The sequence below is a fragment of the Ochotona curzoniae genome, unplaced genomic scaffold (genome assembly GCF_017591425.1).
Source record: "Ochotona curzoniae isolate NIBS_2020 unplaced genomic scaffold, NIBS_Ocur_1.0 contig_605, whole genome shotgun sequence".
NCBI lineage: Eukaryota > Metazoa > Chordata > Mammalia > Lagomorpha > Ochotonidae > Ochotona > Ochotona curzoniae.
In genome coordinates this window covers 1,736,002-1,746,673 of record NW_024466491.1, presented here as the reverse complement: position 1 = coordinate 1,746,673, position 10,672 = coordinate 1,736,002, and the positions used below count along the sequence as shown (strand labels likewise).

The 10,672-nt window shown below is 69.0% G+C and overlaps 2 protein-coding genes across 4 annotated transcripts; one reads left to right on the top strand and one right to left on the bottom strand.

Annotated features, from left to right (window-relative positions):
• The first annotated feature begins 86 nt into the window (after nucleotides 1-86).
• MRPL54 (mitochondrial ribosomal protein L54) lies at nucleotides 87-1,583 on the top strand. The gene is made up of 3 exons (XM_040990464.1): nucleotides 87-214; nucleotides 809-965; nucleotides 1,389-1,583. Exons 1-3 carry the CDS (start codon nucleotides 97-99, stop codon nucleotides 1,519-1,521), a joined length of 408 nt encoding a protein of 135 aa, XP_040846398.1. The 5' UTR covers nucleotides 87-96; the 3' UTR covers nucleotides 1,522-1,583.
• Nucleotides 1,584-4,405: 2,822 nt separating this feature from the next.
• MATK (megakaryocyte-associated tyrosine kinase) lies at nucleotides 4,406-10,672 on the bottom strand. Of its 3 annotated transcripts, none has more exons than XM_040990462.1 (13): nucleotides 10,646-10,672; nucleotides 9,557-9,605; nucleotides 8,889-9,002; nucleotides 8,451-8,566; nucleotides 8,022-8,241; nucleotides 7,271-7,364; nucleotides 6,534-6,599; nucleotides 6,016-6,115; nucleotides 5,701-5,785; nucleotides 5,517-5,590; nucleotides 5,143-5,338; nucleotides 4,865-4,951; nucleotides 4,406-4,764 (listed from the first exon to the last, which is right to left on the bottom strand). In XM_040990462.1, the coding sequence occupies exons 2-13, from the start codon at nucleotides 9,563-9,565 to the stop codon at nucleotides 4,510-4,512; spliced, it is 1,416 nt and encodes a 471-aa protein (XP_040846396.1). In that variant the 5' UTR covers nucleotides 9,566-9,605; nucleotides 10,646-10,672; the 3' UTR covers nucleotides 4,406-4,509. The 3 variants fall into 3 exon arrangements, with proteins under 3 accessions (XP_040846396.1, XP_040846397.1, XP_040846394.1); XM_040990463.1 differs by lacking the exon at nucleotides 10,646-10,672 and adding an exon at nucleotides 9,847-10,011; XM_040990460.1 differs by lacking the exon at nucleotides 10,646-10,672 and having other exon boundaries at nucleotides 9,557-9,641.

The window sequence follows — 10,672 nt, the reverse complement described above, 5'->3', positions numbered from 1 at the left end:
GAGGACTACATTTCCCAGAAATCACCAGGCGGCCTACAACTCCCACACAGCTGCGGACCAGTGACGTAAGCGCAGGCGCGCACACGTGCAGACGTCATGGCGGGCAGGAGCCTTGTCGGGGCCGCCCGGGCCTGCGCCGGCTGGGGCGTCTGGGCGCCCCGAGTTGGCGTCTCGCCCGCGTCGCTGTCGGCGCGCGGTTACGCTAAGAAACCGGGTGAGCGGGTCTAGCCCGGGACCAAGATGGGGATGGCGGGTTCTCGGGGACGGGACTAGTGCGCAGGCGCCGCATCCTGGAGTCACGTGGCGCCACTCAGGCGGAGGGCAGGCCGCTGCGCAGGCGCAGTCCTCGATACCAGGCATCCTGAGTGACAGGTGTCAGTGTCCTAGCCCCGCCCCCCCAGAGGCTCTGTGCGCAGGCGCGGTCCGCGGGACCAGGCATGCTGAGTGACAGGTGTCAATGTCCTGGCCCCGCCCACCCGCCCAGGGATGTCCCCGGTGAGCCCGGACACCTGCTGACCCTGGGTGGGGGACACCGACCCGCTGACCCTGGGTGGAGGACACCGACCCGCTGACCCTGGGTGGGGGACACGGACCCGCTGACCCCGGGTGGGGGACACGGACCCGCTGACCACGTCCGTGCGGTGGGCCTGTGGGTGGACGCCTGCTGCCCGCTGTGGTCGGGTGTGCCTGTGGGTGGGTGCCTGCCGCCCGGTGGGGATGGGTGAGTCCCAGTGGGGATGGGTGGGCCTGCGGGTGGGGGCAAGGTCCAGCCCCAGCTAACACCTGCCACCACACCCCGTCTCCCCAGTCTCCAAGGGCAGCAAAGGTGGCGCCGTGGGCGAGGCCCTCAAGGACCCAGAGGTGTGCACTGACCCCGTGCGGCTCACCACCCACGCCATGGGTGTTAACATCTACAAGGAGGGCCCTGACGTGGCCCTGAGGCCGGATGCCGAGTACCCAGCATGGTGAGTGAACCCTGTGGGTGGTGGGACCCCCTGGGGGGATGGGGACCCTCAGTGAGGGCTGGGGTCCAGGGAGGAATGGGGGCCTAGAGAGGGATGGGGGCCAGAACCAGCATGGGCAGTGGGGTCCCCTGGGAGGGACGGGGGTCCGGGAGGGGATGGGGTCCCTCAGTGAGGGCTGGGGTCCTGGGAGGGATGGGGACCAGGACCAGCGTGGGCAGTGCGGTCCCCTGGGAGGGGATGGGGGTCCAAGGAGGGACGGGGGCCTGGGAGGGGTTGGGGTCCTGGGAGGAATGGGGGCCAGGACTAGCGTGGGCGGGAGTGCCTTCCTACCAAGATAGCAGGTATACCTGGGGGTCAGGAAGGAGAGGTGGGGTGGCCCCTGGGGTCACCCCTCAGCTCTGAGCCCCACCTGCACCCCTCCAGGCTCTTCGAGATGAACGTGGGGCCCCCTAAGAAGCTGGAGGAGCTGGATCCTGAGAGCCGCGAGTACTGGCGGCTGCTGCGGAAGCACAACATCTGGAGGCACAACAGGCTGAGCCGCAACAAGAGGCTGTAGGGGGACCGAGGGCTGGGGGGGACGGGCGCCTCCTCACTCCCCAGTAAAGCTCCGTGTGTGCACCCCGAGGCCCCAGTGTTGTGCTGCATCCTGCCCACTCCTGCAGGGGAGTCTCAGCGAGGCCTGCCTAGACCCACATCCCTCGCTTCTAGCCCCGGCCGGCCCTGGCCGCCTGCAGCCTCACCTGGTTCCCTGGCCCGGCCCTGACCGCCCACGGCCTTGCCTGGTGCCCCGGCCGAGTTCACCTCCCACCCTGTCCAGAGGCGTTCAGTGGGTGAGCGGAGGCCATGGACCCGGCAGCAGCCCTGTGGGGTCTGCCTCCAATCCATGATGGGGCCTCCCTGCCTGGGAGCCTCCTCAGCTGACCCACCCAGACACGTTGGACGGACAGGGGAACCAGCAGGCACCCAGGAGTCTTGGGTCACATCCTGCCCCTGTGAGGGTGGCCCGGGGCAGCGGGGCAGGGACACTGGCCGGCTGAGTTCCTTGTCGTCAGCGGCCAGGCCCTTTGTGAACCCTGTGCGTGCTCCTTGGCCAGCAGCCGCAGAGATGCTGCCGGAGGGCTGGCCGAGGGCAGGCTGGGGTCTCAGATACCCACAGGCCCCAGGCTGCACCACAGCTGGAGAGCGGCGGGGGGTTGCTGTGAGTGCACCTGCCACCTGCCACCCACCCTGTCCCCTCACCCTCCCTTGTACCTGCCCTGTCCCCTTGCCCTCCCCTGCCATGTTTCTTGCCCCATCCCTTCGCCCTTGCCCACAGCAGGTGCACCCCACCGGCCACCAGCTGGTAGGTAGTGCCAGGCTGCTCCACCTGGCGCAGCTGGTGCGTGTTGAAGGTCGTGTGGCTGCGGTGGCACTTGGCCCAGCCGACCTCCTTGCACCTGGCCTGGCCGCCAGCCTCATGCTGGGGCTCGGGAACCTGGTCGGAGGGACCGTCCTGTTCTCCTCTCCCCCACAGTGGCTGTCATTTGTCCATCTCCCACCTCCCATCCCCACTCCTGTCCACGCTGGACCGGCTGGGCCCCCCATCCCCACTCCTGTCCACGCTGGACCGGCTGGGCCCCCCATCCCCACTCCTGTCCACGTTGGACCGGCTGGGCCCCCGGAGGCCTCTTCCCCCATCTCTCTCTCTCTCCCATCCTTTACTCGCCTATGCCCAGGACCGCCTACCGCCCTCTGCACACCTGCCAAGCACCCATCACCCATTTCCAGTGGCCTGGCCATCAGTCTGTCTGCTGGGTGGTCGGGGCCGCAGGATTAACCTGAGGTGATTCACCAAGGTCCCCCATGTGGCTGCCCCAGGGCAGGGCTGGGATCTGGCACCCACGGTGGAGACCACGGGCAGTCCTCTTGTCACACCTGTTTCCCCAGGACCCAACCATGTGAGCAGCGAGCAACAGAACATCTGTCCCCTGGCTCACTCACGGAGCTCCAGGGGCACAAGCATAGTGGGGGGCTCAGCCAGGACTGGAAGCAGTACCCACATGGGAGGGTCCCCTCGGAGGGCTGACCGCCCGCGCATACGTGAAGGTCCCCACGGCACTCCCAGCTCCTGGTGCGGTCAAGATGCAACACACAGCTCTCTGGAGCCTCAGTGGGAGAAGCTAGGACCAAGAGATGGATCCTTCTAGAACGCTGGCTTGGAAGGCGGCAGCAGGGGCCGCCCACCCACCCACCAGGAACACACAGAGACTGGGGCTCCAGAACACCAGGGCTGGCGGCCTGGAGGGGATGAGGGTGGAAGTCATGAGGCTTGGGGAGAGGGCAGTCCTCTCCGTCTCGCACTTCAGTGCCCTGCTTTCTTTAAAAAAAAAAAAATGCGTTTATTTGAATGGCAGAGGGAGACAGCACGCTTCCATCTGCCAGTTCCCTCCCCAAATGCCTGCTGCAGCGGGGGCCTGGTCAGGTAGAAACGGGACGCTCCATCCGGGTGTCACACAGGTGCAGGGACCCAGGCACCCGAGCCACTCCTGCCACTTGCCAGGGGCCCATGCACCCAAAACACCTGCTGCCACTTGCCGGGGGAAGGGCCATGGGCTACCTGGGACCTCCTCCAGCTCTGGGCTCCCGGGTGGGATGTGCCCGTGGCCAGAGCGTCTCAGGACCTCCAGGTCTCTGTGCTGGGCTGGCTCTGGGCACGCGCCTGCCCCCGCCACCAGCTCACCCCACAACCTGATGCATCACGGGGCCCTCCCAGACCTGGCACCCAAAGGCTTGGGGACTTCCTGCCACAGCCCCCGGTGGCAGCGGCTCAGGGCCAAGCCGGTTGGCCGTGGGTGGGCATCAGGCCCACAGGCCCACAGCTCGGGACTGAACCCTGCTCACCATGGCTGAGTGTGGGCAGCCAGCACGGCTCAGCGATTCCAGCCCTGCGGTCCTGGGTCTCTCTACCACGTCCCCAGGGAAAGGTCAGCCCTGAGCTGGCTGGTGCCTCAATGAGGGGCCCATCTCACCGTGGGTGCAGAGCAGAGTGGGTGGGTGGGGGAACGCAGGGTGTTGGAGAGCCCAGGCCAGTGACCTCCAAGCAAGCCTTCCTGTCATTGTGATGACGCAGGCTGGCCCAGACACACCTTCTCTACCCAGTGTCCTGCCAACCCTCCACCTGATGGGCTCAAGCACCCCAGGCAACCTTAGGGGACCCCCCACAACATCCTCTCCATGGGACATGGTGGGGGCTGGGACCCTGAGGGGCTCCTGTTCTACAACCCTGACACTCCTAGCTGGATCCCCCTATTCCTGTCTCTTGGGGCTTGCATCTGGAAGTAGCAGGTTGCTGGGTGTGCTTATGGCAAGGGATGTTGGGGGCCCCTGGAACCTCCAGACCACCAGCAGGTAGCACCCAGAATCCTTCTCTGGTTGGGGGGCAGCAGGGCCAAGGGGTGAGGAGGGACAGAGGCAGCCCCGGGGGACAAAGAGACGCAGAGGGCGCGACCTGCAGTGATTTCTCAGTGTGCACGCTGCCCTGCCCATTGGGCAGCATCCTGGGGGGTCACGGCTCCTGGCTCCGGGGCGCACTGGAGGAGGAGGCAGGGTCAGCGTCCTGCCCAGCACCGGGCGCCTGGGCCGGGGTGCCCGCAGCCCGCAGTTCCCGTGCCAGCTTCTCGGCCAGTTTGCGGAAGGGCGGCCTGCGCGCGGGTTCCGCCTCCCAGCAGCTGCCCATGAGAGCGTGCACGGTGCCCGGGCAGCCCTCGGGGGGCTCCATGCGGTACCCCTTCTCCACAGCTTCCGACACCTCCTTCAGCGACTGCGGGCAGAGCGTACCGGGCCGGGAGCGGGGTCAGGCCACAGCACCCCAACAAACGGACCCTTGTGGGGGAGGTCCCCCACCCCGCAGCCCTGCTCACCATCTTAGGGTACGGAGCTCGGCCGTAGGAGAAGACTTCCCAAAGGAGCACCCCGAAACTCCACACATCCGACTTGCTGGTGAATTTCTGTGGGCGGAGGCCCAGTGAGCAGGCGTCCCCTTTCTCCCCCATGCCCCCCGACCCTCTGGCTAGACTCTGAATCCCACCAAGGAGGGCAGTGGTCACCCTGCCCTGGGGGGTCAGGGATACTCGGCAGGTCTGTCCTGCAGGACCCCGGCCCCCCCCACATACACCCTGGGGGACGGTGGGAGGCTCACCCCTTGCTTGAGCGCCTCGGGCGCCGTCCACTTGACGGGCAGCCTGCTTGAGTCCAGTCCCTTGCGCTCAGCCTTGGCCAGGCCGAAATCACTGACCTTGGCCACCAGGTCCTCGGACACCAGGATGTTACGGGCGGCCAGGTCGCGGTGCACCAGCCGCTTGCTCTCCAGGTACTCCATGCCCTCGGCCACGTGCCTGTGGGGGACGTGGCACGCTCCGAGGAGGCGCCCCCTGACCTGGGCCACCCCGCTGCCCACCAGCCGGACTCCATGCCCTCGGCCACGTGCCTGCAGGGGGCGGGGAGGGGATGCGGCAGACAGCTGTCCCTGGACCTGGGCCACCCTGCTGCCCACACCCCGACTGCCCCACTCACAGAGAAAACTGTAGCAGCTGGGCCGTGCTCACCAGGGCCCGGCCGCGGGTGCGCAGGAAGTTCACCAGGTTGCCCTGTTTTGGGAGGACAGAGGGGGTGGGGTCGGGGGAAACTGCAGGCTGGTGGGCGGGTCCCAGCTTGGCTCCACCCTGGGGTGGCCCCAGCCCCGGCCCCCCACACTCACCTTGCTCAGGTGCTCCATGACAATGTACAGCCCCTGGTGCAGGATCACGCCCAGCAAGCGTACCAAGTTACGGTGCTTCATCTTCCTAGGGGCAGAGGGGGGTGGTGGTGAGGGCAGCCGGCCCCATGCACGCCAAGGCCCCACACTCGCAGCACGACCTCAGCGAGGGACCCCCATGCACAGACCCCCAAGGCCCCGCACTCGCATCACGACCTCAGCGAGGGACCCCCATGCACAGACCCCCAAGGCCCCACACTCGCATCACGACCTCAGCGAGGGACCCCCATGCACAGCCCCCCAAGGCCCCACACTCACGTCATGACCGCCGTCTCATCCAGGAAGGCCTGGGCTGTGACATCACACTTGATGTTTTTCACAGCCACTTTCTGCCCGAGGTATTCACCCTGCAGAACGGCTGGGGGCGGGGTGGGTGGGAAGACTCAGGAAATCTGGGGACCCCAACTTCCTGCTGCTGCTGTACATCCCAGGAGTCAGCAGGTGGGCCCCCCACGCTCCCCAGGGAGACCCCTAAGCTGGCTTCAGCCTGGCCTGGCCCTTGGGGCTTGAACCAGCACATCGAAGACCTTTCTCTAACTTTGCCTTTCAAGTAAACAAATCCTTTGAAAAAACATCATTTCAGGGAGGGACAATCAGGGCGCAGTCCCAGCAGGTGCAGGACCCATCCCCCGCCCGGGAACGCGGGGTTGGCCACTGTGCCTGTTGGGGCTGCCGTTACCCCCTGGTTCCCCAGCAGCGCACGTGGGGGGCGTGGGGTGGTGATCTGCAGTGTGTCCACACACACCCTAACCTCCCGGTGCCTCATGCCCCCTCACCTCCAAACTCGCCCTCCCCGATCTGCGCACCCAGGGTCAGATGCTCCAAATTCAGCAACCAGCCGGCTGTGGAGCAAAGGCCCGATCAGGGGAAGGTCTGGGACGCCGCCCACCCACTGGCCAGGTGGCTCCAGGGACACACACACACACACACACACACACACACTCGGCGGCCGCTGTCCCCAGCAATGCCTTCAGAGCCCAGCAGAGGGCAGACCCTTGGGTGCCCCAGGGGCCAACCCCCGCTGGGACAGAGTGGACTTGGGGGTCCCTGAGGGGCAGGGCCTTGCTGAGTGGACTTGGGAGTCCTCCAGGGATGGGGCATCGCTGGGGCAGAGTGGACTTGGGGGTCCCCAAGGGGATGGTCACCCTGATGTGAGGCTGCTCCACGGTTCCTGGGAGCTGGAAGGCAGACCCCACCAGCCCAGGCTGACCCCACCAGCCCTGGCTGACCCCACCGGCCCTGGCTGACCCCACCAGCCCAGGCTGACCCCACAAGCCCAGGCTGACCCCACCGGCCCAGGCTGACCCACAAGCCCTGGCTGACCCCACCGGCCCTGGCTGACCCCACCAGTTTAGGCTGACCCCACCGGCCCTGGCTGACCCCACCAGCCCTGGCTGACCCCACCGGCCCTGGCTGACCCCACTGGCCATGGCTGACCCCACCAGTTTAGGCTGATCCCGTCGGCCCAGGATGACCCCACCATCCCGACTGACCCCACCCATGCAGTGCCCACCCTTAGCCAGCTCCTCTTCTGCCGACTTGGTGCCCTGTTTCCTCCGGGGCTTCACCAGCTTGGTACAGATGGCGCCCTTGTTCCGGCTGTAGTGCTGGTGGGGTGCAGGTGGGAGGGCTGGGTGAGCTGGGCACCCCTCTGCCTCCCTCCCAGGGTAGGGTGTGCTCAGGGTGGTATGCAGGGTGTGGGTGGTTCAGGGTCCCACCCCAGGGTAGGAATGCTCCCACCCCCTGTGCCCTATAAGGCACAGGGGGTGTGGGGTCCATGGGGTCCGTGGGGGTGGGGTCCATGGGGTCCATGGTGTGGTGTCCATGGGCTGTGGGATGTGGGGCCCATGGGTCCTGTAGGGTACGGGGTCCGTGGTATCTGTAGGGTGTGGGGTCCGTGGTGTCTGTAGGGTGTGGGGTCCGTGGTGTCTGTAGGGTGTGGGGTCTGTGGGGTCTGTGGGGCCTGTAGGGTATGGGGTCCGTGGGGTGCACCATGAGGTTAACCCTTGGCCTGTGGGGTCCGTGGTACGGGGTCTGTGGGGTGCACCGTGCGGTTAGCCCTTGGTCTGTGGGGTGACGGGGTCTGTGGTACGGGGTCTGTGGGGTGCACCGTGCGGTTAGCCCTTGGCCTGTGGGGTGACGGGGTCCGTGGTAAGGGGTCTGTGGGGTGCACCGTGCGGTTAGCCCTTGGCCTGTGGGGTGACGGGGGCCGCGCGATGTGCCGTCCTCCGTGTGGGGTGCGTTACCCCCGCGCCAGCCCGCACCTCCACCATGTCCATGAGGTTGCTGAAGCTCGCGGCCTCGTCGATGGTCAGGCGGCCGTCGCGGTGCAGCACGCGGTAGTGGATGACGTCGCGGCCGAAGCTCACGCACAGCACGTAGTCCCCGGGGTGGCGCGCCGACTCGCGCACCAGGAACAGCCCGTCCTCGGGCGGCTGCAGCTGCTGCACGGCCTCCTGGCCGGAAATCTTCCCGTGGAACCAGCTGGGCGGGGCGTGGGCGGGGCGTGGGCGGGGCGGGCGTTGGGATCCGCCCCGAGCCGCGCCCATGGGAACCCTGCCCCTCGAGGGACCCCGCCCCCAGAGCACGACCTCTCGGAGCCCCGCCCCGCAGCCCCGCCCCTACTGCAGCCCCGCCCCGCCGGGAGCTCCGCCCCGCCCACGGCCCCGCCCCCCGAGAGCCCGCCCACTCACGGCATCAGGCTGAGCCTCGGGTCCGCCGACAGCGCCTCCCGCTCCCGCAGCGCGCCGGCCGCGAGCAGCCCCTCCTGGCCGCTGGCGTGGTGCTTGGCGCGGTACCAGCTCTTGTTCTGCGGGAGGCAGGGGTGAGCGGGGCCCGGGAGCACCGCCCCTCGCCGGGAGCCCCGCCCCTCGCCGGGAGCCCCGCCCCCAGGGGCCCTGCCCTTGTCCCGGGAGCCCCGCCCATGGGAGCCCCGCCCTCTGACCCGCGAGCCCCGCCCCTGACACGGGAGCTCCACCCCTGTCATGTGAGCCCGCCCCCAACAAGGGATTCCCCTGGCCCGCAAGCCCCACCCCCTGGCCCGCGAGCCCCGCCCCTGGCCTGCCAGCCCCGCCCCTGGCCCCGCCCCTGACCTGCCAGCCCCGCCCCTGGCCCCTGGCCCCGCCCCTCACCTCGCAGGGCTCCAGGATGGTGACCACGTCGCCCTTGCGGAAGGCCAGCTCCCCCGGCTTGGGCCGCGAGTGCTCGCACCTGGTGATGCACTGGGTGCCGGGCGCCCAGCGCCGCTGTCGGGGTGCGCGGGGACGCGGCGGTGCGGGGGAGCCGGGTCAGGACCCCGCCCTGCAGCCTGGGGGACCCCACGCTACGCCCCGCCCCTGGTGGGGGACCCCACGCTACACCCCGCCCCTCCTGGCCTGGGGACCCCCACGCTACACCCCGCTCCCAAACGGGGACCCCACGCTACGCCCCGCCCCTGGTCGGGGACTCCACGCTACACCCCGCCCCTGGCCTGGGGACCCCCACCCTGCAGCCCCTCCTGGCCAGGGGGACCCCCACCCTGCAGCCCCTCCTGGCCAGGGGGACCCCCACCCTGCAGCCCCTCCTGGCCTGGGGACCCTCACCCTGCAGCCCCTCCTGGCCAGGGGGACCCCCACCCTGCAGCCCCTCCTGGCCAGGGGACCCCCACCCTGCAGCCCCTCCTGGCCTGGGGACCCCCACCCTACACCCCGCTCCCAAACGGGGACCCCACGCTACACCCCGCCCCTGGTGGGGGACCCTGCAGCCCCTCCTGGCCGGGGGACCCTCACCCTGCAGCCCCTCCCGGCCGAGGGTCACTCACCGTGGGCATCCTGGCTCAGACACGGCCGGGCTTGAGGAACGGGGCTCACCTGGGGGCGCAGAGACGAGCTGGGCCCAAAGTTCCAGCACTTCCCGCCAGCTCCAGTGCAGGCCGCGGCGGGGCCCGCACCAGCAGCCTCCTGGACAAGTCCAGGGGCGACCTGTGACCCTCCCGGCGCCAGGGGCCCCCAAGAGTCTCTTCCCTGGGGGGTGCCGGTGGCGCTGGGGTCAGGCCAGGCAGGGTGGGCGGCTGCACCGTGTGACCTGACCTAGGACTGGGTGTGACCTGACCTAGGCCGGCTTCCTCTTTGCGCGAGTGGACAGAGAAATAGGAACCCATGATTCAAGGTCATTCCCCCAGCACGTCTGAGCCCGGAGGTGGAACAGGGGCCACAGGTGGGGACCCCCAGAGCAGCCCCTGGAACCCCGGCACAGCACCCCCATCTCTGGGCCCAGGTGGCAGCTGGGACCATGAGCCTAGCTCCTGTCCCTCCCCCACCACAGGTGGCTGGGCAGCACCCTGCCTCTGTCCCCGGCCAGGGTCCCGGGGCGCAGGGTGAACCCACGGAAAGTGGAGGGGCCTTGCGCACAGGTGCCCCGGGATGCAGAGGGAAGCCAAGGATGCCCCCGCCGCCCCAGGCAGGTGCGCGCCCCCAGGTGCAGTCCAGGTGCGGGCCGAGGGAACCCCTGCACCTGCTCCCCCGCCCCCAAGCGCACGCCACCCAGGCCCGCGCTGGAACACCTGGGCGCGCAGGGCTGTGCACACGCATGCCAGCCACACGCGCACGGCCCTGCACGTGGACGCGCGGGGCACACACACACACACACACACACACACACACACACACCCAGGGCGCGTAACCGCGCACTCCCGCACCCAGAAAAACATCCGCGCCGCCGCCCCCAGCCCCCGCACCCATGCCGCCCCACGCCCGAACGCCGCTGGCCACTCGCGCCCCAGCTGCGCACTCGCCGCGCGCGCACCTTCCTCTCCTGGGGATCCCCGGGGGGGGCTCCCTCTGCCCTCGCCTCCTCCACCCTGGCCTCCCGGGCTTCCGCGCCCACCCTTGCGTCCCCCACCTGCGCTCACCTGCTCAGGGGACCCCCCCGAGCTGCG

What these genes read in the sequence shown, in the direction of transcription:
- MATK (XM_040990462.1), bottom strand. An exon ending in CCATCCTGGAGCCCTGCGAG is followed by an intron (nt 8,567 to 8,888) that starts GTGAGGGGCGGG and finishes TGCCTCCCGCAG; the next exon opens with AACAAGAGCTGGTACCGCGC. An exon ending in CCGAGGCTCAGCCTGATGCC is followed by an intron (nt 8,242 to 8,450) that starts GTGAGTGGGCGG and finishes CGCCCCGCCCAG; the next exon opens with CTGGTTCCACGGGAAGATTT.
- MRPL54 (XM_040990464.1), top strand. Translation starts at nt 97, where the DNA reads ATGGCGGGCAGGAGCCTTGTCGGGGCCGCCCGGGCCTGCGCCGGCTGG. An exon ending in CGGTTACGCTAAGAAACCGG is followed by an intron (nt 215 to 808) that starts GTGAGCGGGTCT and finishes CCGTCTCCCCAG; the next exon opens with TCTCCAAGGGCAGCAAAGGT. An exon ending in GATGCCGAGTACCCAGCATG is followed by an intron (nt 966 to 1,388) that starts GTGAGTGAACCC and finishes GCACCCCTCCAG; the next exon opens with GCTCTTCGAGATGAACGTGG.